Source organism: Camelina sativa, chromosome 8, assembly GCF_000633955.1.
Source record: "Camelina sativa cultivar DH55 chromosome 8, Cs, whole genome shotgun sequence".
Taxonomy (NCBI): Eukaryota; Viridiplantae; Streptophyta; class Magnoliopsida; order Brassicales; family Brassicaceae; genus Camelina; species Camelina sativa.
Genome location: NC_025692.1, coordinates 26730382 through 26756865, shown reverse-complemented (window position 1 = coordinate 26756865; position 26484 = coordinate 26730382). Strand labels below are relative to the sequence as shown.

Sequence of the window (26484 nt, the reverse complement as noted above, 5' to 3'; positions counted from 1 at the left end):
TTAATGCTGCCAGCTAAAAAGGAAATTAAGAAAGAGAGAGAGAGACAGAGTCAAAAGAGAAGCTCGAGAAATCTCGTCAATGGCGGACTGGGGTTTTTCACCTTAGCCAGTCAAATCAAGGAGGCGAATGCGATGGAGAATATTGAAAAGAAAAAAAAAGTTTAGTTTGAAGATTCGAATCGACAACCACAAGTCAGTGTTGTGTGTCTCTAAGCTGTGTCTACATCATTTGGTAAGATAAACTTTTGTTTCCTTTCGCTTTATTTAGTAAAAAAAGAGAGATGTGATTCGTTTATTCCAATTTTTTGTTTTTAAAGGGTGAGCTTGAGTTTCACGCATTGTTAAAGTGTCACTTGCCTCACCAATTTCTCTCTCTCTCTCTCTCTCTCTCTCTGTGTTTTTTATATACACTAGGGAAGAGTTAGTTCTGGTTTAGGTTTCGGATAGATGGATGAGATTAGAGGAGTGCCTACGTGGCAAGAAGAGCTGGCGAGTCTCGTCGACGCCGGGTTACGATACGACAGAGCACCGGTCGATTTAACGGAAATCGGCTCGAAGAGATCGGGTTTTGTGTCGGCGGATGGATCCGGATCCGAGCCTAGGGAGACATTGAAAGATCAAGTGACGGGGTTCATGAAATCATGGGGAGAGATGCTTCTTGACCTCACCAAAGGTTGCAAGGACATTGTGCTGCAGACGGTGGTCACTGAGGACTCGTTCCTAGTACGGAAGCTTGGGAAACCGGCTGCTAAAGTTTCCAAGAAGCTAAGCTTTCTAAACGAGTTCTTGCCTGAGGATCGTGATCCGGTTCACGTCTGGCCTGTGATCTTCTTCGTCTTCCTCTTAGCACTCGCAGGTAATCTAATCAAATTAACACAGTTCCTGTAAATTAGCTCAGTAACATTAGGATCATAATCAGTTCTCTGCATGCAGTTTCTTCAGTAATTGTTGATGGATCTTTGAGAGTGTCTTGGTTTGGTCGTCTTTAGTTAACTCAGTTCTGTTTACATGTAGCTTGAATTGTTAGAGACTCTTTATTAGTGCGAAAGTTTGAGTCCTTGCATTGATACATTCAACTTTTGAAGTGCAGCATTGAGCTTTAGTCCAGAGCATGATAGACAAATGCCAGTGATAAAGAAACTGCGTATGCATCCAACTAGTGCTACCCGTGTACAGCTTCCAGATGGTAGATATATAGCTTACCAAGAGCTTGGTGTTTCTGCAGAAAGAGCAAGATACTCTTTGGTTATGCCTCATTCTTTTCTTTCCTCTCGACTTGCAGGTATTTCAATTAGTTTTCCGACAGTTTTAGTTATCTCTTTATGTTTTGTTTGCCTCTAATAATGTTTGGAGTTTACTTAATCAAGGCATACCTGGAGTGAAGAACTCATTGCTGGTGGAGTATGGTGTCCGTTTATTATCATATGATCTTCCAGGGTTTGGAGAGAGTGATCCTCATCGAGATCGAAACCTTAGTTCATCAGCCTCAGATATGATTAACTTAGCAGCTGCTACTGGAATTGATGATAAATTCTGGTTACTTGGCTACTCTACTGGTAGTATGCATACATGGGCTGCAATGAAATACTTTCCTGACAAAATTGCAGGTATTAACATTGTTCCTATACTGATTTATACTTTTCCAATCAGTCATGGTTTCAAATATGCAAGACTGTTGCTCATTTGTTTTTGAAACTACAGGAGCTGCAATGGTGGCTCCGGTGATCAATCCATATGAGCCAACCATGGTTAAGGAAGAGATGGTTAAAACATGGGAGCAGTGGCTAACAAAGAGGAAATTCATGTACTTTTTAGCACGGCGGTTTCCTATTCTTCTTCCTTTCTTCTACCGTAGATCTTTTCTCTCTGGTAAACTCGATCAGCTTGATCAGTGGATGTCATTATCTTTAGGAGAAAAGGTATGAATCCTTTCCACTGTAGATCACAAAGTGAGAGGTTGTCTAAGAGTAAGAGAGAGTTGCATTTTGCTAACTCTGTTCTTCTTTCAGGATAATCATCTGATCAAAGACCCTACGTTCCAAGACTTTTACCAAAGGAACGTGGAGGAATGCGTCCGTCAAGGAATCGCAAAACCATTTGTAGAAGAATCCGTGCTTCAAGTATCGAACTGGGGTTTTAGTCTTTCCGAATTCCGAACACAGAAGAAATGTACAACCAACGGTGTCCTTTCTTGGCTCATGTCTATGTACAGTGAAGCCGAATGCGAACTAATCGGATTTCGAAAACCCATTCACATATGGCAGGTTAGTTCTGCACCATACAAAGCATAGTTTAATCAAACCATCTTGTCTCTTGTGTAATGGTTAAACATAGTTTGATTTTTGTTTTCTTTAAAAGGGAATGGATGATCGAGTGGCTCCACCATCAATGAGTGACTACATCAGCAGAATGATTCCTGAAGCAACTGTACATAAGATTCCAAACGAAGGTCACTTCTCATACTTCTATTTCTGCGATGAGTGCCATCGACAAATTTTCTATGCATTATTCGGAGAACCCAAAGGCCAGCTTGAAAGAGTGAAAGAAACAAAGGACACTCTAGTCGAAACAGAGGCACATAAGGACACTTAGTACTACTACAACCACCCAAGAGTAAAGAAGTAAAAAGGTGGAAATTAGCTATAAAAAATCAAAAAACTACATTTTTTTTTTGTTTTAGAGTTAATAGGTTACAAACTTACACCAAGTAGAATTATATTTTAGATTTCCAAAGGTGTGTTACAAGATTGACTTATCAATGGGTTTCTAATCTTGTTCTGATTATTACTATAACTGTAGTGACTGTACCGGCCGGCTCAGTATCTATTTCAATGCATCCACCGCATCACTAATGGAAATAATTAATTAAAATAAATTACCCGAACCGTCTATAACGGCTTGATTATTTATCACCGAACCTAAAGTTGAGCCGTTGAGGTTTTGCTCTGGACTATATTACAAACCCTAAGTGTAAATTAAAGAAAAACAAAAAGGAAACTTTAGAAAGAAGAAGAAAAAAAGGAAATTTGAGTCCCACACATATTTTGTTTATAAAAGACCTGGTCTCGCAGTCCTATCTCTCCAAGAGTTAAAGACGCAATTTCTCTGATTTTTTTTTCTTTCCCTATTCTCTTCTTCGATTTCTGTCTACTTCGTTTGCCTCTCTAATCTTCTTTGGCTCTCTCGCTACGATTTGACTCTGATTCTTCTTCTCCCTTTGTTTAAATCATCCCAGAAGTCAAAGAGTGAATCGTTTTGTTATAGCTACGAAGAAGAGGAGAGAGATCTCAAGCATCACGTCTCATACAAACAACGACAGAGAACATTCTTAGTTTTGTTTGCATGCGATCGATGACAATATCGATCTCCGTCACTTGTGGGGATCACCAAATCTCACCGTAGAAAGAGAGAGAGAGAGACGATTCGTACGAGTTAGAGGTCGCCGGAATCCAAGGCTTCGGAAGTCATGATGTTGGATTAAAAAAATCTCCGGTGACGGAGATGATAGCGATAAATTGAGGGATCATCGTAGATTGGGGGATTCGTTTTCCCGGTGTAAACACATTCGTTGGTGATCGTGTGTGCTCAGGTCTACAAAAGCCCAACAAAATCAATTCAGCCCATCAAACAGTCACTAGGTAATTTTCTGGCCCTTTTTTGTTTAATTTACATAATTAAGTATATTTTAAAAGGGTTTTTTTTCTTTCTCATTGATTTTAAATGATTTTTTTTTACAACTTTTATTCAAGTTTTCACAAATTTAATTTTTTTTTTTAAATCACAACTTTTACTCAACTTTTTATTTTATTTTAAAAAATTTAAAGATAAAATTCAATTTTTAAAATAATAGAAACTTGGATAATAGATTTACAATACAATGTGAAGAGTAGCAAGATTTTGGATCCAGTCATTAGATTAATCTAATGATTGTTAGAGATTCCACAAATCCAACTTGTTTTTGCATTGTTGCATAGATTTATAATACAAGTTTCTAATTATTTGTTTTTGAAAGATTTTTTAATTTATTTTTTTTTCTTTTTCACTTAAAAAAAAAATCATTTAAGGTTTTGTTTTAAAATTGATTTTTTTCTAACCATTTTTGCTTTGAAGTTAAATAACATCACCATTAGGTTTTTGACACTTGTATTTTGCTGTTTTTGTGTTGCACACTAAACAGTTGAGCTTGTTTCAAGAAGAGATGTTGAGATAAGATCTGAGCCGTACATTTGTCACGATCTGAGCCGTAGGAGAAAGAGAGAGAGAGAGATTAGATGGCTCTCTGCAATCGGCTGCGCGTGTTTCAACAGACGCGCCTCCTCTTGGCCTGGCCGGGGATTAATACGCTGCCTTTTGGTAGACAGCTAATGAAGGCTCTGCAATGTGTTCCAGCCATTTTCACCGTGAATAGAGAGTTCCTTGTACTCGGAGCTGTACCGGAAATAAGAGAAGTAAGGCTACGTTAAGCTTTGCGTTCACCGGTACCAGCAGCGATTCAGCTTCTCTATCTTCTAGGAATCTCTCCCCCACGGTTTGGCTTCAAATTATTTGCTTCTTTTCGTTTCCGTTCATCTCAGTTTGGGTGGTTTTGTAAGGATTTCTTTTTTTTTTTTTTTGGGTTATTTTGTGATGTTCTGTGTTGAGTAGAGCGAGAGATATGGAGTTGGATGAATTCGAAAGACTGTTGGCCATGGAAGATACAGAAGAAGCCAAGTGAGAGCTGAGATGTTTTGTCAGTTGACTGGTGGACTCGAAGCTGCTTGGAGCAAACTAAAAAGGCGAAGGGTTTGATTTTTTTTTTTTCTGTTTTTATTTGCCTTGAGCTAGTAGTATAATAGCTAATCTCAAATACAAGCCTGGAAGAAGGAATAGTTTAGAGAAACATTGTTTTATAAGCACGATTTATATATAATGAAGGGGTGTGTGTGATCTTGATTTACGTTATTTGAACTTGCAGAGGTCTTGACAAAAGAGATTATTTCTGAACCAATGCGAGATATATTAGAAGAGCTCTCCAGGAAGCAGATGTGAGTGAGTGGTGGTTTGTTCTGTTTCATTTCGAGTTCTTTTGAAGAATGTGGTCTTAAACTGATTTAGTCGCTTGGTGGTTTTTGCTAACAGGTGAGTCTCCCAGTTGTTAGAAGGTTCGTTCAGTCTGTTAGTGACCTAGCCGTTGGAATGGGTGTCCAACCAGATCAGCAGTTGGTCAAGGTAATCAGCAATTAAAAAAAGGTTCTTATTTTTGTTTCTGTTTCATCTCTTCCCCATATTTTTTTCATTAGCATAATAATGGTTTTTATAGTTGGTTTCAATAGCACTGATGTGTGGCTTATCATGGCTATGTTGCAGATTGTACATGATGAGCTAGTGAAATTGATGGGTGGAGAAGTATCTGTGCTGCAGTTTGCTAAAACAGGTCCTACTGTAATATTGTTGGCTGGGCTCCAAGGAGTTGGAAAGACAACGGTTTGCGCTAAACTAGCTTGTTACCTAAAGAAACAGGTATGGTTTTTCAAAATACAGTGGAGACTTTTGATGGGATTGTTTGATCAAACTACACTGACGTTTATGATATTACAGGGAAAGTCTTGCATGCTTAATTGCTGGAGATCTATACCGACCTGCAGCCATCGATCAACTTGTCATTTTAAGTGAACAGGTACTGAAGTTTTTTACTTTTGAAGCATCCTGTGCATTCGTACAAATGGCTTAAGATATAACCTATAAACTTTTTACTTTTGAAGCATCATGTGCATTCGTAGAAATGGTCTAAAAAAGTGTTTACCGTTAATGGATATGACCTTACTTACCGATTTTGTTTTGGATTCTGCCATTGTGACTTATTGATCAGTTGGATTTATTTTAGTTTTTGAGAGAGTTTATCTTTTTCTTTTACTTCCTAGTACTAGTATGATTTGAAGAGATTTATATGGGTGCTTATATATGTATCTCTAAAGAAGCAATAGCTTAAGAACATAAACATCAACACACTTGTAAAAGAATTTTGTAATGCTCACTCTACTGAATAATCAATAGCTTGCGTGCGAGGAACAGACTATGATCCTATAAAAATCCTTTAACTAAAAGACTCTGTCTACGTCCTACTTCATAAATTTTTCTACTTTCTTGTGCAGAAAGAAACGATTAGTAGAGAAACAGGGTTATAAAGTAAAGAGTGAGTAAGAAGAAAATCCATAATTAAGGAGAAGAAGATTACTGATTCGTCCATGGATAGATAAGTTGACTAGAGCGACTTCTAGGGTCCCAAAGATATATTGCAGATTTAGGGGTTTAGGTTTGATTATTTTTTCCAATTTTTTTTTTTTTTTTTGGTGTGGTCGAATAGTAAATATGCAGTGCTACAAATGTAAAATTTAATCTGAAGGTATATAAAAAAACGAGAGCACATAAAAATCCTAAATCGAACCTCCAAAAAAACGGAAGAGAGATGAAGGAACCATCATCAGGCTTTTTGTCGTTACCACAGGACATCCTTTCAGATCTCTCATCGCTTCGCCTGAGCTTGAGGCCACACGAACTCGTATGGGAATAGTAAGAGAAGCTTTCGTTTGCTTAGACCTAAACAAGAGCAACCCTAATCCTAGCTGGTTCATTCTTTCCCAAGTTATCAACGACCGGCAGAAATTACCTACTAGGAGATTACTACCCCTCCCGTCCTTTCCTGGTCAACATCCCAAATCCTCGACCGTTCTTTTAGTCGATTCAGTGATTTACATAATTGGAGGCTTGATTGGAGGAAATAGAAGCAATAGAGTNGTTTTATAAGCACGATTTATATATAATGAAGGGGTGTGTGTGATCTTGATTTACGTTATTTGAACTTGCAGAGGTCTTGACAAAAGAGATTATTTCTGAACCAATGCGAGATATATTAGAAGAGCTCTCCAGGAAGCAGATGTGAGTGAGTGGTGGTTTGTTCTGTTTCATTTCGAGTTCTTTTGAAGAATGTGGTCTTAAACTGATTTAGTCGCTTGGTGGTTTTTGCTAACAGGTGAGTCTCCCAGTTGTTAGAAGGTTCGTTCAGTCTGTTAGTGACCTAGCCGTTGGAATGGGTGTCCAACCAGATCAGCAGTTGGTCAAGGTAATCAGCAATTAAAAAAAGGTTCTTATTTTTGTTTCTGTTTCATCTCTTCCCCATATTTTTTTCATTAGCATAATAATGGTTTTTATAGTTGGTTTCAATAGCACTGATGTGTGGCTTATCATGGCTATGTTGCAGATTGTACATGATGAGCTAGTGAAATTGATGGGTGGAGAAGTATCTGTGCTACAGTTTGCTAAAACAGGTCCTACTGTAATATTGTTGGCTGGGCTCCAAGGAGTTGGAAAGACAACGGTTTGCGCTAAACTAGCTTGTTACCTAAAGAAACAGGTATGGTTTTTCAAAATACAGTGGAGACTTTTGATGGGATTGTTTGATCAAACTACACTGACGTTTATGATATTACAGGGAAAGTCTTGCATGCTTAATTGCTGGAGATCTATACCGACCTGCAGCCATCGATCAACTTGTCATTTTAAGTGAACAGGTACTGAAGTTTTTTACTTTTGAAGCATCCTGTGCATTCGTACAAATGGCTTAAGATATAACCTATAAACTTTTTACTTTTGAAGCATCATGTGCATTCGTAGAAATGGTCTAAAAAAGTGTTTACCGTTAATGGATATGACCTTACTTACCGATTTTGTTTTGGATTCTGCCATTGTGACTTATTGATCAGTTGGATTTATTTTAGTTTTTGAGAGAGTTTATCTTTTTCTTTTACTTCCTAGTACTAGTATGATTTGAAGAGATTTATATGGGTGCTTATATATGTATCTCTAAAGAAGCAATAGCTTAAGAACATAAACATCAACACACTTGTAAAAGAATTTTGTAATGCTCACTCTACTGAATAATCAATAGCTTGCGTGCGAGGAACAGACTATGATCCTATAAAAATCCTTTAACTAAAAGACTCTGTCTACGTCCTACTTCATAAATTTTTCTACTTTCTTGTGCAGAAAGAAACGATTAGTAGAGAAACAGGGTTATAAAGTAAAGAGTGAGTAAGAAGAAAATCCATAATTAAGGAGAAGAAGATTACTGATTCGTCCATGGATAGATAAGTTGACTAGAGCGACTTCTAGGGTCCCAAAGATATATTGCAGATTTAGGGGTTTAGGTTTGATTATTTTTTCCAATTTTTTTTTTTTTTTTTGGTGTGGTCGAATAGTAAATATGCAGTGCTACAAATGTAAAATTTAATCTGAAGGTATATAAAAAAACGAGAGCACATAAAAATCCTAAATCGAACCTCCAAAAAAACGGAAGAGAGATGAAGGAACCATCATCAGGCTTTTTGTCGTTACCACAGGACATCCTTTCAGATCTCTCATCGCTTCGCCTGAGCTTGAGGCCACACGAACTCGTATGGGAATAGTAAGAGAAGCTTTCGTTTGCTTAGACCTAAACAAGAGCAACCCTAATCCTAGCTGGTTCATTCTTTCCCAAGTTATCAACGACCGGCAGAAATTACCTACTAGGAGATTACTACCCCTCCCGTCCTTTCCTGGTCAACATCCCAAATCCTCGACCGTTCTTTTAGTCGATTCAGTGATTTACATAATTGGAGGCTTGATTGGAGGAAATAGAAGCAATAGAGTGTTGCTTCTTGATTGCCTTTCTCATCAATGGCGTAGTCTCCCAAACATGCGTCAGCCTCGAGTTTCTCCAGCCGCTGATGTAATCGACGGTAAGATCTACGTGATTGGTGGCTGCAGGTCCAACTATATCGAGAATTGGGGAGAAGTTTATGATCCAAAGACCCAAACTTGGCAGTCAATATTACATACAGCACTTGACGATCTCATCTCACAAAAGAATGTGGTTCCAGGTAGATTAGTCATGCGTGGAAAGGAATATGGCATGCATGGTTGGAATCTTATCTTGATGACAGACACTTGTTTGGTAGACAAGGTTTTGCGTCTAATATCATTTATGCATAAGAGTCTTTATTGGAACGATCCAGAGGAAGATTTGGAGTGGAGGTTGGTTCAAGGACTTGAAGAAGTCTCTCATCAGTTACTATATTTTCATAATCAGTTTAATTTGGTTGGAAACTCCGAGGGAGGCAGAAGAGTGACATTGTGGTGGAAGTCGGTAGTTACTCATTCTGAAGGTCACCAATATTGCACTGAGGAATGTAAAACAGAGATTTGGTGTGGAGAGGTTTTGTTTGAGAGACGCGGTTTACAAGAGCTTTGGGGATCTGTTCAATGGTCTAAAAATGTCTTTACCATTGACGGATGTGACTCCGTTCTGATTTATTTTTGCATTCTGTGATTAGCACACATTAAAGGATTTTTAATTAAGATCATAGATGGATTGAGAGGATTTAAGATTTCGTGTGCGTTCTGTTTTTTATTTGCTTTTTTGGTTTTCTAGGGTTTATTGTCACAACAGCTCTATTTATCTAGGTTTCCTTGTTGACTAGTTTGACGGTATGAAAGTTAAATATGATATTCTCAAAACTATCTTTTAAAAAATATCACAAAGACATAATAAATTCCATAATACCTCTCTTAAAATTTATAATTTTATAGATGTTTCTGAAATGTAGGGTTTAGCTTACGACTCGTAGTTAGTAAACATGCGTCGATTTTACGGAGTAAAATAAATACTGTAAAATAAGTGTTAAAAAAAAAAATAATGAATAAAAAAGGTTCCTATATAAAATCAAAGCACATAAACCCTAAAAAGCTAAAACCCTTGCAAAAAGGCAGAAACAGAACACAATGTTTTGCTCATGTCTCGAGATTATTTTATTCCTTACCGGACTGAAACATTCTCAACCGGACGAAAAGGAGATAACGAAATCATCTGACTCTCCTCCGGAGGTGTTTTCATCGTTACCGGCCGACGTCATTCTCAACTGTTTGGCTCGTGTTCCGAGATTCTATGGTCCAACTCTATCTTTGGTCTCCAGGGATTTCAAATCACTCATCGCTTCGCCTGAGCTTGAAGCCACACGATCCTGCATCGGGGTAACAGAGAATTACCTCTGTGTCTGCTTAGAGTTGAATAAGAACAACTCTGATACTCGCTGGTTCACACTTTCACCCCTTCCCAAACAACATAAACTGAAGCCTATCCCTTCGTTTCCTTATCAACATCCCAAATCATCGACTGTTCTCTCCATTGGTTCAGAGATTTACATAATCGGAGGCTTCGTTAAGGGAAGGAGAAGCAGGAGAGTGTTGGTTCTCGACTGTCGATCTCATCAATGGCGTAGACTCCCCAACATGCGTCAGCCTACAGTTTCTGCAGCCGCTGAAGTAATCGACGGTAAGATGTATGTGATTGGTGGCTGCAGGTATAACGATATCGACAAATGGGGAGAAGTTTATGATCCAAAGACCCAAACTTGGGAGCCAGTATTGCCCACAACGCAAGATCTCACCATCCAAAAAAGTGTGGTTCCAGGTAGGTTAGTAATGGGTGGAAAGGTTTATACCATGTGTTACTTGTCTTATAAGCTTGCCTTGGAGAAGGGTGTTTGCTTAGTAGAGGTAGAGAAAGTGTTGTGTCTAATATCGGTTTCCGAAGGGAAACTAAGGTGGTTTGATCCAGAGGAAGATTTGGGGTGGAGGAGGGTTGAAGGACTTGTAGGAGTACTGACCCGTACTTCATATTTTCCTTGTTACTTTGTTTCGGTGGCAAATTGTAACGGAGGAAGAAGAGTGACTGTTTGGTGGCGGTCGGTGGTGTTTGGCCGTCTAGGTCTAGGTTGGACCAAGGAATGTAAAACCGAGATTTGGTGCGCAGAGATATCGTTCGAGAGGCGCGGTTTCGGATCAGAGATTTGGGGATTTGTCGAGTGGTCTAAGATTGTGTTTACATTCGAAGGATGTGATTCTCCCTCTGATTTCTTTTTGCATTCTACTAATGTGACTTATTGATGTTATTTTACTTTTGAGATAATTTTGGGGTTTTTTTTAAGAAAGAAAGGATTTATCAGTATTTTGCTTTCAATTCTTGAACTCTTTGGTCTGTTTCTGGAAAAAATTAATGCAAAGCATATATAAGACAAGCATTAAATGCATGTGGAACAGATGAAGAAAAAAAAACAGGGGAACTCTGTTCTACTCCGTTAAGCGTTATATAGATGACTAGAGCACGAGTTGAAATTCATTTTATTTACGTTGTAATTTTTTTATAAAATATAATTTACGTGATTATTTTAAAAAAAAAAATTTGGAAAAAATATTATGTAATAAAATCATATGCTAAATATGATGACTTGAAAAAGATACTTATTTTGTAAGTTTTATATTGTTAATGATTCTAGATAAGTACCCGTGCTATAACACTGGTTAAATTTTATTTTATACAAAATTTTGTATATAATCTATTTTAAAATAAAATTTTAATATGTTGTATTAGTTTATGTACGTGAAGTTATTTCAACAATGTATATTTTACCTCATGACTTGAATGTCATTATAAGACATAATTTTATGAATTTGGTTTTTAAAAAGCAAGTTATTATATTATGAGTAATTTAATATATTGTTATACTTTTTGTTTTAATATACTTGGTTTTTTAAAATTCTTTCATATTATAGTGACATAATATTGACATTGCTATAACAAACCAATTTAGAGTGTTTATAGTTTCTAACTTTAATATCAAGTTTCAATATTTTAAAAATATTTCAAAATAAATTATTTAAAATTCAACAAAAAAAGTATGAAATTGGATTTAAATATTCAAAATTTGATCCGTTACTTAGTAAATTTTTTAATTCAATAAATATTATTTTTAAAGAAAAATATTAATAAAAATTGAATGTTTTATAAATTGAATCATTTATATCTGTTTTTAAAAATTCAACTTATGGTATATCCGGAAATAAAACTATTTATTAATTATAATAAATAATATGAGAATTTTTTTGTTTTACAAAATAGGCTCATATATATAAATGAGTGAAGTATAATAATAATTAACAAATTAATATGTTAAGTTAGATATCAAATGATTTTATTTGATGAATAATTTAATAAATAAAATTAATATGGTAAGTTAGATGATATCAAATGATTCTTTAGAATATTCTTTTTAAGATTTTTTGAAACAATAAATCCAAACTATACAAATAATGAAAAAATATAATATATAACCTATTTATAACCAACTTATTAAAATTATATAGTCTATAAAATAATGTTGTGTACTTCCGTTTTATTATATAGGGGATTGTATGCATCTTGGCTATATAATTTAACCAATTTATGATATATGAACTCTTATTGAAAAAAACAATAAATATATATTAGAGATTATCCTAAATTTTATTTATTTTATCAAAACTTCCCGAATATTTAGGCTCAATTAGCTTACAAAGCACATAGAAACCCTAGATTGAAACCTCCCAAAATCATGAATGAGAGATAATGAAAACGGAAGAGATGAAGGAAGCATCAGAGTCGTCTCCTCATCCTCCTCCTTGTACGTCGTTTGCTTCGTTACCATACGATATCATTCTAAACTGTTTGGCTCGTGTCTCGAGATTCCATTATCCAACCCTATCTCTCGTCTCCAAAGAGTTCCAGTCTCTCCTTGCCTCCCGTGAGCTCTACGCCACACGATTTCGCATCGGAAAAACCGAGAGTTTCCTCTATATCTGCTTAAACCTGACTAAGGACAACCCTAAGCCTAGCTGGTTCAGACTTAACCATATTCCCAAACAAGAGAGATTAATACCCATCCCTTTGTTTCCTCATCAACACCCCAATTCATCAACCGTTGTCTCATCCGGTTCAGATATTTACATAATCGGAGGCTTAGTTTGGGGAGATATAAGCAAGAGAGTGTCCATTTTCGATTGTCGATCTCATCAATGGCGTAGACTCCCCACCAAAATGTGTCTACCACGGGCTTCTGCTGCTGCTCATGTAACTGATGGTATGATCTATGTGACTGGAGGCTCCAAGTACAATAGTAACGAGACTCTGGGAGAGGTTTATGACCCAAAGACCCAAACTTGGGAGCCAGTACTGCTTACAACACCACTAGATCTCACCACTCAAGCGTGTCGAAAAGTCTATGACATGCATGGCGTGAAGATGAATATTTGCTTTGTAGAGATAGACAACTTCATGTGCCAAACCTCGGTATCCAAAGGGAAGCTAAAGTGGCGTCATGATCCAATGAGATCAGATGATTTTGGCTGGACTATAATCAAGGGACTCGAACAACTCTCCTCTAAATATTTTACTAATGTGGAAAAATCCGGCAGAGGAAGAAGAGTGACAGTGTGGTGGAGGTCGGTGGTGGTGTTTCACCGTCAAGATCATGGCTATTGGTGTAAGGAATATAAAACAGAGATTTGGTGTGCGGAGATTTCGTATGAGAGACGTGGTTTACAAGAGCTTTGGGGATCCGTTGAATGGTTGAAAAATGTGTTTACAATTGATGGATGCGACTCTCCTAAGAAGTTTGTTCTGGATTCTGCCATTGTGAGGGGGATGTGAAAGAGTCAGAATCAAAGCAAAGCAAATATTTCGACCGATGGAAGCAAAATAGTATACTAGCAAAAGCAGAGCAAATAAATCAAATCAATCGAGGCCCATTTCTGCAGAGGCCCATAAATATTGAATATTAAAAATTGGTTTCTAATCTATAAAGGCCCATCATGCCTTGAGTATATATATTCCTATGATTGAAAAAAGAGAATCGAAACACAAACAGAACAGAATGACGACGACGGAGGAGATTAGCTTGCGGCGGAAATCATCAGAGTCGTCTCCTCCTCCTCCGACGTCGTTTTCATCGTTACCGTACGACGTAGCACTGAATTTTTTGGCTCGTGTGTCGAGGTTCCATCATCCAGCTCTATCTTTAGTCTCCAAGGGTTTCCGATCTCTCATAGCTTCCCCTGAGTTGGACGCCACACGATCCTCCATCGGAAAAACAGAGGATTGTATCTATCTCTGCTTAAACCTCGATGATCAGAAAAACCCTAACCCTAGCTGTTTCACACTTTCCCCAGTTCCAACACAGCATAAACCAGTACGTATCCCTTCGTTGCCGTATCAACATTCCAAATACTCAACCGTTGTTGCAAAAGGTTCAGAGATTTACGTAATCGGAGGCATACTCAAGGGAAAGAGAAGCAAGAGAGTGTTGGTTCTCGACTGTCGATCTCACCAATGGCGTAAACTTCCCAACATGCGTCTACGTCGAGCTCCTTCAGCCGCTCATGTAGGCGTCGACGGTAAGATCTACGTGATTGGTGGCTCCAGGTTCAAGAGTATCGACAACTGGGGAGAAGTTTATGATCCAGAGACCCAAACTTGGGAGCCTATACTTCCCACAGCACTAGATGATCTCATCGTTCAGAAGAAGCATTTAGTTCCAGGTAGCTTGGTAATGGGTGGAAAGGTTTATCACATGGATGATTTGTTTCAGCTTCACTTGAAGCCTATTTGCTTGGTAGAGATAGACAAGGCCTTGTGTCCAATACTGGTTTCCGAAGTTGGGGATCTATTGTGGCGTGATCCAAACGATGCTGATTCTGGCTGGAGAATGGTTAAGGGAGTTAAGCATGACCAATTGTTCGCTAATCAACCTTATTATGTGGCAAACACTGGCGGAGGAAGAAGACTGCAAGTTTGGTCCAAGTCGGTTGTGGCTTGCCGTAAAGGTCGCAAACGTCGGCGGACTAATGAATTTAAAACCAAGATTTTGTGCACTCAAGTTTCCTTTGAGAGACGAGATTTTGGAGAGCTTCGGGCATTTGTTGAATGGTCTAAAACTGTGTTTACCTTCGACGGATGTGACTCTCCTTCATATTTCGTATTGCATTCTGCTATTGTCACACTTTGATGATCATTGAGATTTTTTATTTACTTTTTGGACTTTGGAGAGAGTTTTAGAACTAGTGGGCGACTTTTTTAAATATATTTTGATTATGATTTTTAAGAGATTTTATTTACTTTGGACTTTGGAGAGAGTTATAATGTTTTTGACATCCATAGTAATATACCCTTAAATCAAGGATAGGGCTCTAAATTAAAAAAAATCAAAGCCTCCGAGAATGAGAAGACTCCTCCGATCCGATGACGGAACTCGTCCTTCTCCGACGTCGTTTTCTTCTTTACCGGACGACGTCGCTCTCAATTGTTTGGCTCGTATCTCAAGATTCCATTATCCAACTCTATCTCTCGTCTCCAAAGGTTTCAGATCTCTCCTCGCTTCCCCTGAACTCGAAGCCACACGTTCCTTCATCGGAAGCCCCGAGAACCACCTCTGCGTCTGCCTAAAGCTGAACAACAATCCTAACCCTTGCTGGTTCACAGTTTCCCCGATTCCCGAACGGAGATTGAAACCCATCCCTTGGTTTCCTCAGCAATAACAGTACCCTCAATCCCCGACCGTTGTCTCAACCGGTTCGGAGATTTACGTTATCGGAGGCTTCGTCAACGGAAAAAGAAGCAGAAGAGTGTTCGTTTTCGATTGTCGATCTCATCAATGGCGTAGAATCCGCAAAATGCACTTACCTCGAGCTGCTGCAGCCGCGGATGTGAATGAAGATAACGGTAAGATCCACGTGATGGGAGGCTGCAGGTCCAAGGAATGTGAGGAGGTTTATGATCCAAAGACCAATACTTGGGAGTCCCCCAAACCACTAGATTTCACCGTTCGGAAGAATATGTTTATTTTTATTGAGGGAAAGGTCTATGGCTTGGATGGTTTGAAGCTTAACTTGAAGACCAATGTTTGCTTACTTGAGATTGAGAGTGTGTTTTGCCTAATCTCGGTTTCTGGTGGGAATCTATTGTGGCGTGAACCAAAGCAACGTTTTGTTAGTGTTGGGGTTAATGGGCTTGAAGAACTCTCCTCTCATCATTTTGTTGCTGTGGCGATATCCGGCGGCGGCAGAGGAGGAGGACGAGTCACAGTTTGGTGGAAGTCGTTGACAGAGTTTTTGGAGTTGCAGGAGGAGGATTCGACCGAGGAATGTGAAACGCATATTTCGTGTGCTGAGATTTTGTTTGAGAGACGTGGTTTGAATGAGCTTTGGGGGTTCGTTCAATGGTCTAAACAAGTGTTCACCGTTGATGGATTTGATCCTACTTCCCTTTTCTTTTTAAACTCTGTTATCGTCACTTATTGTTATTGATCAACAATGGGACTTTTTATTTTACTTTGTTGTGGTAATCTTTTAGTGAACGTTTACTCTTATGATTTTAAGTGATTACTTCATTGTGGTAATCTCCTTAGTTTGGCGTTTGTATTTCTTTGTATTTATCAAATGAGTTTGTTTGGAATCATTCAAGAATGATATACATCAGCAACAGCAATAAGAGATCATATCATCACTTTCATAACAAAACCAATGGTAAAAATACATACTTTTCGTTGGGTTCGTATCAAAAAACATGACAATCAAAAGGCAGAACCGGTGTTTTTGGATTTCCCAAGCATCATCTCTTTGGCTTCATTAATCTTAGAAGCCAGATAGTGACTGCCTCCAGCGTCCGGGTGGTTTGCAACCATTACTCTCCGGTGAGCTTCCTTCACCTTCTCTGCAACAACACTTTCCCTGTTCCACCACACAAAACTCAGTCAATCCTTTCATCATTTAAAACTCCTAAACGACCAACAGTGACTCAAGAACATAAACTATGGAGTTTGCTTTGATCTGAGCAGTGTTGAATCAATAAGATTTGAGCCCTAATAACTTGCAGAACAACTCTACAAACAGATTTTCGAACTCAACACACAACATCTGATTGGCGATTTCCAATACCTACTGCATATGTTGGATCTATTAACTACAACCACGGTTCTCAAGGGTATCAGCCTTTATTTATGAATCACAGTCAGAGGGACCAGTTCAATTTTGAGTATCAAAACAAAAAAAGATGAAGCAGGTTCAAGAAAGGGACGCACCTAACTCCAAGAATGAGAGCAGCTTCTCGGCGTGTCATAGCACTTTGGAAACCACCTTCATAAAACCTGCGCATTCTAGGCACACGTGGCCTGGATTTGAAAGCTTGCCAAGCCAATATACCATATCTACCAGCATAAGCAGCTGCAGCTACAGCAGCACCTGCGATCATTGGCGTAGCCTGTGTAGCCACAACAAAAAGGAACACACTTTAGCTTTGGAAATCATAGATTAAGAAACACTCTCAATTGATATCACAGAACCACATATAAGACCCATCTCTGTATCCAATTTTTGTTGTGGCCGAAACAGAACACTAAGACAACAAACGGTTCCTGGTTAAAACCATCATCAAACACATCTAGATTCGAGATTCTTAGGTGTTTTCAACGTCGTTTCAGCTGTAAATTTTACAGTTTAATTCGATTAACAAACGAAAATTCCTGACTAAAAATTTCACGATACTCCTCTAATTGTTCAAAGAGAGAAATATATTAATCCAGCTTAAACGGAAACAAGAACAGACCAAAAAAAAAAAACTCACCATAATTCACGGATTAATAAATCCCAATAAAATCTTAGATTTATCGAGTCTCTCGATCGAATTGGGGAATGGGTTTAGGGTTCTTCGAGGGAGAGAAATAAAAAAAAAAATTAAAAAAAAACTCTGCAGCATTGTTTTAATTTGATTTGTTTTCTTCTGGTTTTTGCGTGGGCAAGAAGTCGGTTTGGTAAGTAGTATATTTCCTTTTTTTTTATAAAAAATAATGTCGGTTCGACAAAAATTGACGGTTCAGCAAAATTGTCGGTTCTGTGAGTCAAAGCCGGTCATTCTTGTAATAAAAGGTCAAAACTCTCTATATCGTCCGGAGTATTACGGTTTTGTTTGGTTTCTTGCTAAGTTCAATATTCTTCTAAGAATATTTGATTTCTCGCCTAGTATATTTCAAAGAATATTTAGAAGGGATATATTCTGAATGATGTTTACGATTACAAGTTATTATTATAAAGCTATTATAAGAACTGATACAAATATTTATTAGGATACTAAGCATATATAAACTACAACCTCAGATTCCAATTAATTAACACTCAAGATTTTTTTCCAATAATATTAAACGAAAGTAGAGAACACAAATTTAAAAGGTAAACCTTATCGTCGAATAATAAAATTTATTGTAGCAAAAATAAATGACTGACGACGCTTACAAGTTACAACTGCACAAATGAATGACCAAATGAAGGGAACACATAACTCTGACAACAATCTCGGACGCATCCTTTAAGTGGGAAAATAATAAATATATTTAATAGATCAAACCCAATATTAAATACCTCAGCTGCCTCCTCCGTTGGTAACCGCAACACCGCCACTCTCCACCTTGGGCGGAGCTGAGAATCTCCGTGGTTTAGGCAATGCAGGTGAAGCCGGATACGACAGCCTTTTCTTAGCAGATCCCTTGTCCGTGAACCCATCGTTTTCCTGTGTGGTACCACCTGATGGGCTTTGCGGCTTGAGCCTGGCTCTAGCTGATTTTGTTGGAACCATGTAGCTTGGGAGAGCCGGTGAGCCAGCAAGGCTTTCGTCGTCTCTAACTGATGAACCAGCTATGCTGTGTCTGCGGTTCCTTTCAGACAGGACCGAGATTGTGCTTTTGGCGTCGTCGTCGTTGTTGGATTTTCTCGATGATTGGTTTAGCCTTGAGGGAGTTGGAGGAGAGAAGAAACCGTTTTTGTTTCTTGGGGTCCCTCTTGCGGATGATGGTGTGTTTGGTTGAGTTGAGCCATTCCGGGTTAAAGATTTTGAAGCTTCGTTGCGGTTAATAGAGCCCTTGACCGAGGCGGCGGCATTGTCGTTGTTGCTGTTTTGTTCTTTCTCTGAACTCTCTAGTGGACGACCAGCCATCCATCTCTCTAACCAGCTCCAACCCCATGTCGGGTTGCTTGGATCCATGAACATCGGGTTTCCAGATTTAGAGTTGTTCTTCCAGTTTTGCTGCAAACATGAACATATATAATCATTACAACATTCAAATGAACCACAGATTCAACTTCGATGTATCATTCGAGAGGTTCAGTATTAGGTAATACCTGATGAGAGTATGCATAAGCCAATGCCCTTTCTCTTCTCATTGTTGCCTCGTACTTGCTTAGCAAATTTGCTTCAACTTTTTCCTTTGATTGAATGCTATCATTCCAGTTATCCCCGTTCTGAGATCAGCGACAGTAAGACACAGAGAAAACTCTTAGCAATACGCAAATCAAACCAAAAATTCATAGAGTATGTAACTGATTAATTGTGTAAGCATCAGTTTTAAATATAATGAATAAAATGCTCAGGAAACTGAACTACGACTATTAACTCTTTCCAAACTAGTACTCGGAAACCATCCTACAAACTATATATATACCAACTGACTGCTAGGTAAAAGAAATCAATTGTTCTTTCTTCTTAGCATTTCTCAGCCAGAACAAAGAAAGAAACTTTTTGAGTAAAAGGAAGAAAACAAAATCAGATGATTGTGAGAGAGACAGACCTTCAAGCCAGCTAACTCTTTGGCATGCTTCTGAAGGAGTTGTTTCTGGCGAGCTTGATTCTCTTCAGACATCCTGATTCTCCTAGCTCGAATCTGTGACTGTACACGAGAGAGAGTCTGCATACATTTTAGAGTATTTGCAGCTTGACGTTTAACAACAGAACCTTCCATCAATAACTTAAGCCTGACCAAACCCCTCATCGCCCGCAGTGCTCTTCTTGCCTAGTATTTCAATATTACACAAGATAAGTTTCTCTACTCAACAAAAGCAGCTTTCTTTGAACACTACCAAGATTCTTGTACAAACACCATATCAAGCAAATTCAAGAATGGGAATACTATACATACCAAATAGCCTCTAAAGATAGTCTGAATCAAGATAGCAGCTGCTTCTTCGTTAGACTTCCCGGCAAATCGAGTAGGTTTAACACGACGAACGACCTCAGGAGCAGATGAAGACGGAGCTACAGGGATATCAGTGGCTGTAACACTCACAACATCTGCCGTAGAAGGAGGGGAAAGATCCCTGTTACGTTCAACAATCACTTCAGCTACTCTCACCTCACGAGGAGGAGGAGGAGGAGGAGAAGAAGATTGACTGGCATTATTCACCGCAGGAGGATTAGAGATCACACCATTTTGGCCCTCAGCCAATTTTTGTTTCGACTTCTGATAACAAAAACATCAAACATGTTAATAAAACACTATTAGCAACATCTAACACATATATAAAAACCAAATTCACAAAAGTTTAGACCTTTGAATCTGGGCTGAAAGCTTTCTTAACACTTGAAAACCATTTAGCTTTTTTCCCCATCTCTCTTGTAATCCCTTCACAGTAGCAAAAACAAAGTTGAATCTACTGATCTTGATATAACAAATAGATCTCGATACCTAAGAGCTAAATTCATCAATTGAACTCACTGAAACGTACCTGTGAGAAGACAGTGACACCAGATCTGGGAGCTCAAAAAGCCTTTGAAGATAAAACCTGAGAGGAGGGAGGAGTCAAAGCAAAAGCTCAACGCGGTTTCTTCGTATCGGGAGAAGACGAAAAGGCTAAAAAAAGAGAGAATCGATGGGAGTGAGTTTTTTTTGGATCTTTGCTGAGGTGCGAAGATATGTTCGTCTCTTCTTCTTCTTCTTCTTCTTCTTCTTCTTTCACATTATCATAATTGCGAATGAAGAAGAGAGAGAAGACAGATGGATTCAAAGCTGTGTTGTGTTGTTGTGTAGAGTATATGTGACGGTGTGTGTGTGTGTGTGTGTTTGTGCGTGAAGCCACTAATTGGGCCGCTTTTGTGGGCCCCTCTTTTGTTTTTTCCTTTCTTTTAAAAAATTACCATCTTCGTCTCTGTTTTTACTCAATTCTTTTACCTTTTTTCCTACAAACTAATCAATTAGCTTATAGAAAAAGGTAATGATGAGTTTTGTTTCCTAAGTTTCCATAAACACTATTTTATAAATTTTTATCCTATAAGATATATTGGTGGATAAGAAAAAAACAAGTAGTAATTGACATGGTATATTGGTGTGTTTTTTTTTTGGGATGTATGGAATTTTCTTAACATATCACATAACGTGTAAACTGAAAAATCTATTGCATCTTTACCTTTTCCTGAAACTGATATATATTTAATGAACTAGTTATGGGATCTGTAACAGTAACCATATCAAAATTTTAATTTTAATTTTTAACTTTATCCGGTAAGATAGGTCCTTTTCTTTTCACCTAATATATAATAAGAAGAAAAAATTGTTGAAATAAAAAGTTTTTATTCGTCTTTCCTTTTTCGATATGGGTTTCTTATTCGTCGTTTTGTGGGGTAAAAACTTAATACGACAACACTCTGTAAATATCTTTTTTAGTATTAAAGATCGTATTTTTTTTAGTCGACAAAATATCAATTATCCAATAAAATTCATCTGCTTAATAATCCGTATAAAGTATTTGTGTTTTAATACACGCTTACATTACTACAACCGACAAAACATGTGAACAAATATATATGTCCATCAGTGTTACAGCCTTTATCATTTTAAATATGCTCTAACAAGCCACCATATACGATACTTAATACTTTCTGGATTTGATAAATCATCACAACTTGTTGATTATTGCACACCAATATCATATTTTATGCTCAGATCCAACCACACTATAGTAAGTAATCTCCAATTGATGAGCAAACAGATTATTCGACTCATAATATCTTAACTTCATATATATTATGAATATGTAAGAATTCACAAACAAACAAACATTAATATACAGTATAATGGGCGAAGTGAAAACTCGTTTCATGCAACACCGTGTAGTTAACTATATACTGTAATTTTCTCAATTGTTGTCGTATTACCATCCAGATCTGTTACTATCACAAAAGCAATTTCCCAATGATTTTAGGTAACTTTTTATTAAATGGCTAAAAGAATGTTGACATACAATGAACTAATTAGATGATTAAAATAACAATACTTAATTAGTTAATTTTGGTCCAGTGGATTAAGTATTATCTGCCTAAATCATTGACTTTTTTTGTAGATAAATCCCAAAGGTTCCTTATCGGTGGCCAGCTTGTTTACCAGTCTTATAAACTTTTGTTATTAAAAAAAAAGCATTTAAATGTATGTCCTATGATCCTATCACTCCATGTGGCGTCTTCTATATTTCGTTAATAACTTAAGAGCTATTTTCACATATATATAAAAATGTGAGAACTAGCCGTTGGAATTTGATTATTTTAACTAATCATATGATTTATTGTCAGCCAACATATCATAGTCTGCTGTATATATAAGGATATGCTTCTGATAATTTAAAATAATTTTAATAGGTATCTCCGAAGTTGGTTGTTGAATTGGGATATGGACATTCCACCTAATGGTATAATTCAAACATCTTCGTTACGAATGAAACAAAATAATTTATTTATTTGAGCTCTTATGAAACTTTCTCTCCCCGTCGGTCAACTTTGTGTTTCAATTAAACCGGAAAACAAAAAGAAACCAAAAACTGAACCGAAAATCAACAATTTGGCATTATCTGAAAATGTGAAGTGGGGCATGGAAACAAGGTCAGGGCCGTTAGCGATTTAAAGATATTTTTAGCTGAGCCAGAGAGTTTGGTAACGACCCGACACTAAGTTTTGTCGTTTTTGTGACACATAGCAACGGTAGAAGATTCCTTCCTATATTGGCTAACACCTAGAAACGCTGGCTCTCATAAATAACAACCCCATACTTTTCCTACCAGTGAATTTAATTGAATAAACCGTTTATAACTTTATTTATTGATTGGTCCCATATCTGTATATATCTCCTTTCTGAATTTAGTTTTACTACTATTCAACTTTTGTTACTACTTCAGTTCATCTACTTTTTTTACAGCTCACAAATACAATTTATTTTTAAAATGTTAATATTAAAGAAAAAGCATTTCTACAAGAAGAATCAAGGGTGAATAAAAGAATTAGAGCTAAAATATAAGTAAGAGATGCTAAGATTTATGATTATAAACATGCGAAAAAAAAGATATGGTTATAAAGTAGTAATACGGTCAGAAAAAGGTTGCATGAGAGTTATTTTTGGGAAATTTGAGTTGAAACAAGAACTGAGAACAACATTCACGAATTGCAAAGAGAATGGAGAGTTACTGGTTTTGATCGAACTAGAGATACGAGTAATTTATATATGAGATATATTCACCCCAAAATCTAACAAAGAAGCAAACACTATTCTGGCTTTAGCTGAGAGTGTTCATGATAAGCTAGTTCTCTGTTTCCTTCAAGACATCATATAGTTTTTGAAATTGTCCAACCAACTAATCAACCATATGTTGATCTAAGGTAAGAATACATGGCTTCTTACACCATTAGACAGAAGATAATCTGTTCTTAATAATAGCTGCTAGTACTTCTTGATAGGGTTTTACATTGTTTACCTTATTGCTCAATGCTAGGATTATGAATCAGATAGCGAGCGTTGTGTAAGAGGGAAGTAGTCTCCTCGTTTGATGCATCAAGCAAACGCAATTCCTTGATCTCCTCCTGCCATTTCTCAACATGTTCCCTGTGTATCCTGTTTCATATATCATGAATGGTATAAACATCTCATATTGGTACATACACAGCAGTAACATTATAGAGTCTGTTTCAATCTCACATGATCAAGCGTTCTTCGAATTCGTTACTGAGTTCCTTAAACATTGTCTTCCCAGTTTCCAGCAAGTTAGAAACCTACACAACAAGAAGCATCAATTGATGAACATATTGGTAACCATATCAAAGTTCTTCCAAAACTTAAGCAGTCATGGAAATAATCACAGCTTACAGTTTGTGTGAAGCTCTCAATCTTGTCGAGAATCTGAGCAATGTTAAGTTCCATCTCATCAGAAGCAACAAGTTTCGTCTCAGTTTCTTCATTCTCAATGGTATTATCAAGACTGATTCCACCATCTCTCGAATCACCTTTTCCTTCTTCATCCTATCAAAAATTTTCACAGGACAAAATCCAAAAAAATAAGATCCACCACCACAAATCATCATCATCATCACGAGATCAATGACAAATTCAGAAGAAGAAAAAAAAACATACAGATGGCTTCATGCGTTTCCGAAATCCTCCATTCCCTGTGTCTTCGTCCATCTCAGTGTTCATCGTAACTGCAACAATTCGAAATTATGCTCATGAAGTTCGGATTCCGAGTCGAACGCAGAAACGTAATGATTATTAACATCAGGAACAGATTTCGAATTAGGTTTTCTACTGGCTGCGCGATTGAATCTGCTAAACTAAATCACCGCAACAGATTTCGATTCCAAGTCTAAAAACCCATACGATTACAACCCGAACAACCTAGCTTAAGATTCTACAATAAAACGGGAGAAACAGAGAAGAGAACTTACGCGATGAAGATCGAAGAATTGTTCCGTACGAATTTGAGCGACGATGAAGAAGTTTCTAGAGAGAGCGACTGTAGAGAATGAGGAAGAAGAGCCAACTTTGTTAAGTACTCTGAGAAAGTGAGAATCCATTTAAATAAGCGTTATTTCTAATAATGATATTTTAATTGAGCTAATTCATGATAAATCACTAATTACACTTATACAATGCTAATGACGTAGTGACTTAAGAATCAAAGCAACCTGAAGAAGAACTCAAATAGATTCACTATTTGATAATAGAGCCGAGTAATTCCGAACATATGCTGTTTACAAAAACAGACAAACAAAATATTCACCTAATCGTTTTGGATTAGCTCCTAAAAAAAATGTTAAAACTCCGGGACAAAACAAACAATACACCGGAGACTGATGATAAGTTTACACCTTACACTAGCACTAGCTTAACTTTAAGAGTGAGCAACTTCAACTTCGAACTCTGTGTTCACTGTTTTCAAGACTTTGTTATAATAATCCCGGGACCTTTTAACGGGAAGCTGAACTGATACATATTCATCTGATGATGATGAAGATGATGATGACGAAGATGGTGACAATACATAATTTGCTTTTGATGAGTTTGGTACGTCGGATTGTGGTTCTTGTTTTATATTAACAGGCCATTGAGGGATGATGTTGCTCTTTCTTGGAGTAGGATTATCATCTTCGGCATCACTCTCGTCACTGATCACAATCGCATCTGCACACAACAGAGTAGACTCGAATAAAACTTTCTTACAAGAGAGATTTTACATTGTAGAGCTTTAACCAAACATACATGAGGCGCATACCTGCTGCAGTGTTATTCACATTATGACCATCAACCACAATAACCTCAGTCTTGAAAGTCACATTATCATCATCCACCACAATAACCTCATTCGTGAGAGTCACATTGTTATGATTATCCACAGCAAGAGCCTCCTCATTCTTGCCAGTCACATTATGATCATCATCCACCACAGTAACCTCATCCGTGAAAGACACATCGTTACATCCTCCTAGACTGGTGTGATTGTTAGCATCAAAGAGCGATTTCAAGAATGAACATTGTGATTCAGCCGCACTAGATCTCTCTTTTAATGCACCATACTTGTCCACCATCATCTTCAGCTTCTCCTCTCCTTTCTCTTTCGCAGTCAAGAGCTCCTGATTCTTAACCCTCATTTCATTGATGAGGGTCTCTTTCTCACTCTCCATTCTCTTCATCTCCTTCTTATACTCCTCCGTCTCACTTCTCTCTTTCTCCAACTCATCGAGCAATCGCTGATTCTTAGCCTCGAGCTCCTTGATCGGGGTTTCAAGATGCAACTTCATCACCTCATTCATCTCATTGACATGCTTGAAATTTTCCTCAAGGATTTTGTAATCATTGAGCAGATTCTCATGATTCTCCTTGAGAATTTCATGTTTTGTCGCCAAAATACCCTCTTGAGCAAATAAATTGCTTATTCCGGCAGTATCCACCGGCGAGATCGTCTTGTTCTTCCCCGATTTTTCCAAACGAGCTGATGATTTCCCACTCATGACTTTTGAGAAACCCTAAAAAAAAAAAAACCCTGGATCAACCAACACATAAAGCGTCAAGCTTTTTTTTTGCTAAATTTACAAAATTTCACAGATTCTGAAGAAACCCTAAAACCCCAATTCGTTCTAAGCTCCACCGAAAGAGAGAGAGAGACAAAAAAAAATAGGAAAGAAATTTCAAAGGAAGAAATAAATCTTACCCAGATTCGTCAGATGACCCAGTAGGCACTAGGCAGTAGAGAAACAGTTGAACAGCGAAAATGAGAATACCTACTCAAGCCAACCAAAAAAAAAAAAAAGCCAAATCCCTAGAAGCAGAGAAAATGAAGCGGGAATACGGAAGGACAGCATACATATTTAATTCATGATCAAATTAACAATACACTTACTAGGTTTTCACCCGCGGTACACCGCGATACTAAATTATAAATTAGTGTATTTTAAATAATATTTTTAATTTATTTAGTTTTCAAATTCCTAATTAACTAAATTTTATCTAATTAATTTATAATTTTGTT

General features: G+C 37.4%; 11 protein-coding genes and 1 long non-coding RNA gene across 16 annotated transcripts; 8 read left to right on the top strand and 4 right to left on the bottom strand.

The window, feature by feature from the left end:
• Window positions 30-2807, top strand: LOC104708845. 2 transcript variants are annotated; one of them, XM_010425486.1, is made up of 7 exons: window positions 30-232; window positions 415-856; window positions 1091-1282; window positions 1368-1607; window positions 1702-1919; window positions 2010-2264; window positions 2359-2807. In XM_010425486.1, exons 2-7 carry the CDS (start codon window positions 448-450, stop codon window positions 2590-2592), a joined length of 1548 nt encoding a protein of 515 aa, XP_010423788.1. In that variant the 5' UTR covers window positions 30-232; window positions 415-447; the 3' UTR covers window positions 2593-2807. The 2 variants fall into 2 exon arrangements, with proteins under 2 accessions (XP_010423788.1, XP_019084564.1); XM_019229019.1 differs by lacking the exon at window positions 30-232 and having other exon boundaries at window positions 336-856.
• Window positions 3083-6159, top strand: LOC104708844. 2 transcript variants are annotated; one of them, XR_754864.2, is made up of 8 exons: window positions 3083-3638; window positions 4178-4528; window positions 4645-4782; window positions 4955-5028; window positions 5119-5208; window positions 5347-5499; window positions 5578-5656; window positions 6132-6159. It is a non-coding gene; the product is annotated as an uncharacterized LOC104708844 (long non-coding RNA). The 2 variants fall into 2 exon arrangements; XR_754863.2 differs by having other exon boundaries at window positions 3084-3638; window positions 4955-5024.
• On the top strand, window positions 6781-8050 carry LOC104708843 (signal recognition particle 54 kDa protein, chloroplastic-like). Of its 3 annotated transcripts, none has more exons than XR_002033099.1 (5): window positions 6781-6915; window positions 7010-7099; window positions 7238-7390; window positions 7469-7547; window positions 8023-8050. XR_002033099.1 is itself a non-coding variant. In XM_010425485.2 (4 exons), the coding sequence occupies exons 2-4, from the start codon at window positions 7067-7069 to the stop codon at window positions 7541-7543; spliced, it is 261 nt and encodes an 86-aa protein (XP_010423787.1). In that variant the 5' UTR covers window positions 6781-6915; window positions 7010-7066; the 3' UTR covers window positions 7544-7929. The 3 variants fall into 3 exon arrangements, 1 of the variants encoding a protein (XP_010423787.1); XR_002033100.1 differs by having other exon boundaries at window positions 6781-6919; XM_010425485.2 differs by lacking the exon at window positions 8023-8050 and having other exon boundaries at window positions 7469-7929.
• LOC104709971 (putative F-box/kelch-repeat protein At5g02990) lies at window positions 8324-9343 on the top strand (the record flags this gene model as incomplete). The annotated part of the gene is made up of 1 exon (XM_019228855.1): window positions 8324-9343. A coding segment is annotated over one exon (1020 nt), but the record flags the coding sequence as incomplete, so codon positions are not given.
• On the top strand, window positions 9741-10959 carry LOC104708842 (putative F-box/kelch-repeat protein At5g03000). Its single transcript, XM_010425484.2, has 2 exons — window positions 9741-10643; window positions 10740-10959. Exons 1-2 carry the CDS (start codon window positions 9796-9798, stop codon window positions 10957-10959), a joined length of 1068 nt encoding a protein of 355 aa, XP_010423786.1. The 5' UTR covers window positions 9741-9795.
• LOC104709970 (putative F-box/kelch-repeat protein At5g02980) lies at window positions 12458-13537 on the top strand. The gene has a single exon (XM_010426501.2). The coding sequence runs from the start codon at window positions 12458-12460 to the stop codon at window positions 13535-13537; it is 1080 nt and encodes a 359-aa protein (XP_010424803.2).
• LOC104709969 (putative F-box/kelch-repeat protein At5g03000) lies at window positions 13761-14891 on the top strand. Its single transcript, XM_010426500.1, has 2 exons — window positions 13761-14583; window positions 14677-14891. Exons 1-2 carry the CDS (start codon window positions 13761-13763, stop codon window positions 14889-14891), a joined length of 1038 nt encoding a protein of 345 aa, XP_010424802.1.
• LOC104708841 (F-box/kelch-repeat protein At5g03020) lies at window positions 15059-16339 on the top strand. Its single transcript, XM_010425483.2, is given in 1 exon segment — window positions 15059-16339. A coding segment is annotated over 1 exon segment (1086 nt). The 5' UTR covers window positions 15059-15102; the 3' UTR covers window positions 16189-16339.
• LOC104708840 (mitochondrial import inner membrane translocase subunit TIM14-3-like) lies at window positions 16372-17672 on the bottom strand. The gene is made up of 3 exons (XM_010425481.2): window positions 17504-17672; window positions 16962-17140; window positions 16372-16611 (listed from the first exon to the last, which is right to left on the bottom strand). The coding sequence occupies exons 1-3, from the start codon at window positions 17504-17506 to the stop codon at window positions 16455-16457; spliced, it is 339 nt and encodes a 112-aa protein (XP_010423783.1). The 5' UTR covers window positions 17507-17672; the 3' UTR covers window positions 16372-16454.
• LOC104708839 (protein IQ-DOMAIN 1-like) lies at window positions 18098-20741 on the bottom strand. The gene is made up of 6 exons (XM_010425480.2): window positions 20431-20741; window positions 20254-20327; window positions 19845-20165; window positions 19497-19718; window positions 19051-19170; window positions 18098-18955 (listed from the first exon to the last, which is right to left on the bottom strand). Exons 2-6 carry the CDS (start codon window positions 20311-20313, stop codon window positions 18296-18298), a joined length of 1383 nt encoding a protein of 460 aa, XP_010423782.1. The 5' UTR covers window positions 20314-20327; window positions 20431-20741; the 3' UTR covers window positions 18098-18295.
• Window positions 23221-24520, bottom strand: LOC104708838. Its single transcript, XM_010425479.2, has 5 exons — window positions 24404-24520; window positions 24093-24160; window positions 23829-23981; window positions 23661-23734; window positions 23221-23576 (listed from the first exon to the last, which is right to left on the bottom strand). The coding sequence occupies exons 2-5, from the start codon at window positions 24153-24155 to the stop codon at window positions 23441-23443; spliced, it is 426 nt and encodes a 141-aa protein (XP_010423781.1). The 5' UTR covers window positions 24156-24160; window positions 24404-24520; the 3' UTR covers window positions 23221-23440.
• On the bottom strand, window positions 24667-26259 carry LOC104708836. Its single transcript, XM_010425478.2, has 3 exons — window positions 26167-26259; window positions 25231-25981; window positions 24667-25139 (listed from the first exon to the last, which is right to left on the bottom strand). The coding sequence occupies exons 2-3, from the start codon at window positions 25964-25966 to the stop codon at window positions 24850-24852; spliced, it is 1026 nt and encodes a 341-aa protein (XP_010423780.1). The 5' UTR covers window positions 25967-25981; window positions 26167-26259; the 3' UTR covers window positions 24667-24849.

Excerpts from the sequence above, each read along its gene's own strand:
- LOC104708840 (XM_010425481.2), bottom strand. Across the intron at positions 16,612-16,961 it reads GCTCTCATTCTTGGAGTTAG|GGAAAGTGTTGTTGCAGAGA; the intron begins GTGCGTCCCTTT and ends GTGGTGGAACAG.
- LOC104708839 (XM_010425480.2), bottom strand. The coding sequence starts at position 20,313 with ATGGGGAAAAAAGCTAAATGGTTTTCAAGTGTTAAGAAAGCTTTCAGC. Across the intron at positions 20,166-20,253 it reads CTTTCAGCCCAGATTCAAAG|AAGTCGAAACAAAAATTGGC; the intron begins GTCTAAACTTTT and ends TTTTGTTATCAG. Across the intron at positions 19,171-19,496 it reads AAGAGTTAGCTGGCTTGAAG|AACGGGGATAACTGGAATGA; the intron begins GTCTGTCTCTCT and ends CGCTGATCTCAG.
- LOC104709969 (XM_010426500.1), top strand. The coding sequence starts at position 13,761 with ATGACGACGACGGAGGAGATTAGCTTGCGGCGGAAATCATCAGAGTCG. Across the intron at positions 14,584-14,676 it reads TCCAAACGATGCTGATTCTG|TTTGGTCCAAGTCGGTTGTG; the intron begins GCTGGAGAATGG and ends GAAGACTGCAAG.
- LOC104708842 (XM_010425484.2), top strand. The coding sequence starts at position 9,796 with ATGTTTTGCTCATGTCTCGAGATTATTTTATTCCTTACCGGACTGAAA. Across the intron at positions 10,644-10,739 it reads GATCCAGAGGAAGATTTGGG|AGTGACTGTTTGGTGGCGGT; the intron begins GTGGAGGAGGGT and ends CGGAGGAAGAAG.
- LOC104709970 (XM_010426501.2), top strand. The coding sequence starts at position 12,458 with ATGAAAACGGAAGAGATGAAGGAAGCATCAGAGTCGTCTCCTCATCCT.
- LOC104708845 (XM_010425486.1), top strand. The coding sequence starts at position 448 with ATGGATGAGATTAGAGGAGTGCCTACGTGGCAAGAAGAGCTGGCGAGT. Across the intron at positions 1,608-1,701 it reads CTTTCCTGACAAAATTGCAG|GAGCTGCAATGGTGGCTCCG; the intron begins GTATTAACATTG and ends TTGAAACTACAG. Across the intron at positions 2,265-2,358 it reads AACCCATTCACATATGGCAG|GGAATGGATGATCGAGTGGC; the intron begins GTTAGTTCTGCA and ends TTTCTTTAAAAG.
- LOC104708836 (XM_010425478.2), bottom strand. The coding sequence starts at position 25,966 with ATGAGTGGGAAATCATCAGCTCGTTTGGAAAAATCGGGGAAGAACAAG. Across the intron at positions 25,140-25,230 it reads TGTGAATAACACTGCAGCAG|ATGCGATTGTGATCAGTGAC; the intron begins GTATGCGCCTCA and ends TGTTGTGTGCAG.
- LOC104708843 (XM_010425485.2), top strand. The coding sequence starts at position 7,067 with ATGGGTGTCCAACCAGATCAGCAGTTGGTCAAG. Across the intron at positions 7,100-7,237 it reads CAGATCAGCAGTTGGTCAAG|ATTGTACATGATGAGCTAGT; the intron begins GTAATCAGCAAT and ends GCTATGTTGCAG. Across the intron at positions 7,391-7,468 it reads CTTGTTACCTAAAGAAACAG|GGAAAGTCTTGCATGCTTAA; the intron begins GTATGGTTTTTC and ends ATGATATTACAG.
- LOC104708838 (XM_010425479.2), bottom strand. The coding sequence starts at position 24,155 with ATGAACACTGAGATGGACGAAGACACAGGGAATGGAGGATTTCGGAAA. Across the intron at positions 23,982-24,092 it reads GGAAACGCATGAAGCCATCT|GATGAAGAAGGAAAAGGTGA; the intron begins GTATGTTTTTTT and ends AATTTTTGATAG. Across the intron at positions 23,735-23,828 it reads TTGAGAGCTTCACACAAACT|GTTTCTAACTTGCTGGAAAC; the intron begins GTAAGCTGTGAT and ends CTTGTTGTGTAG.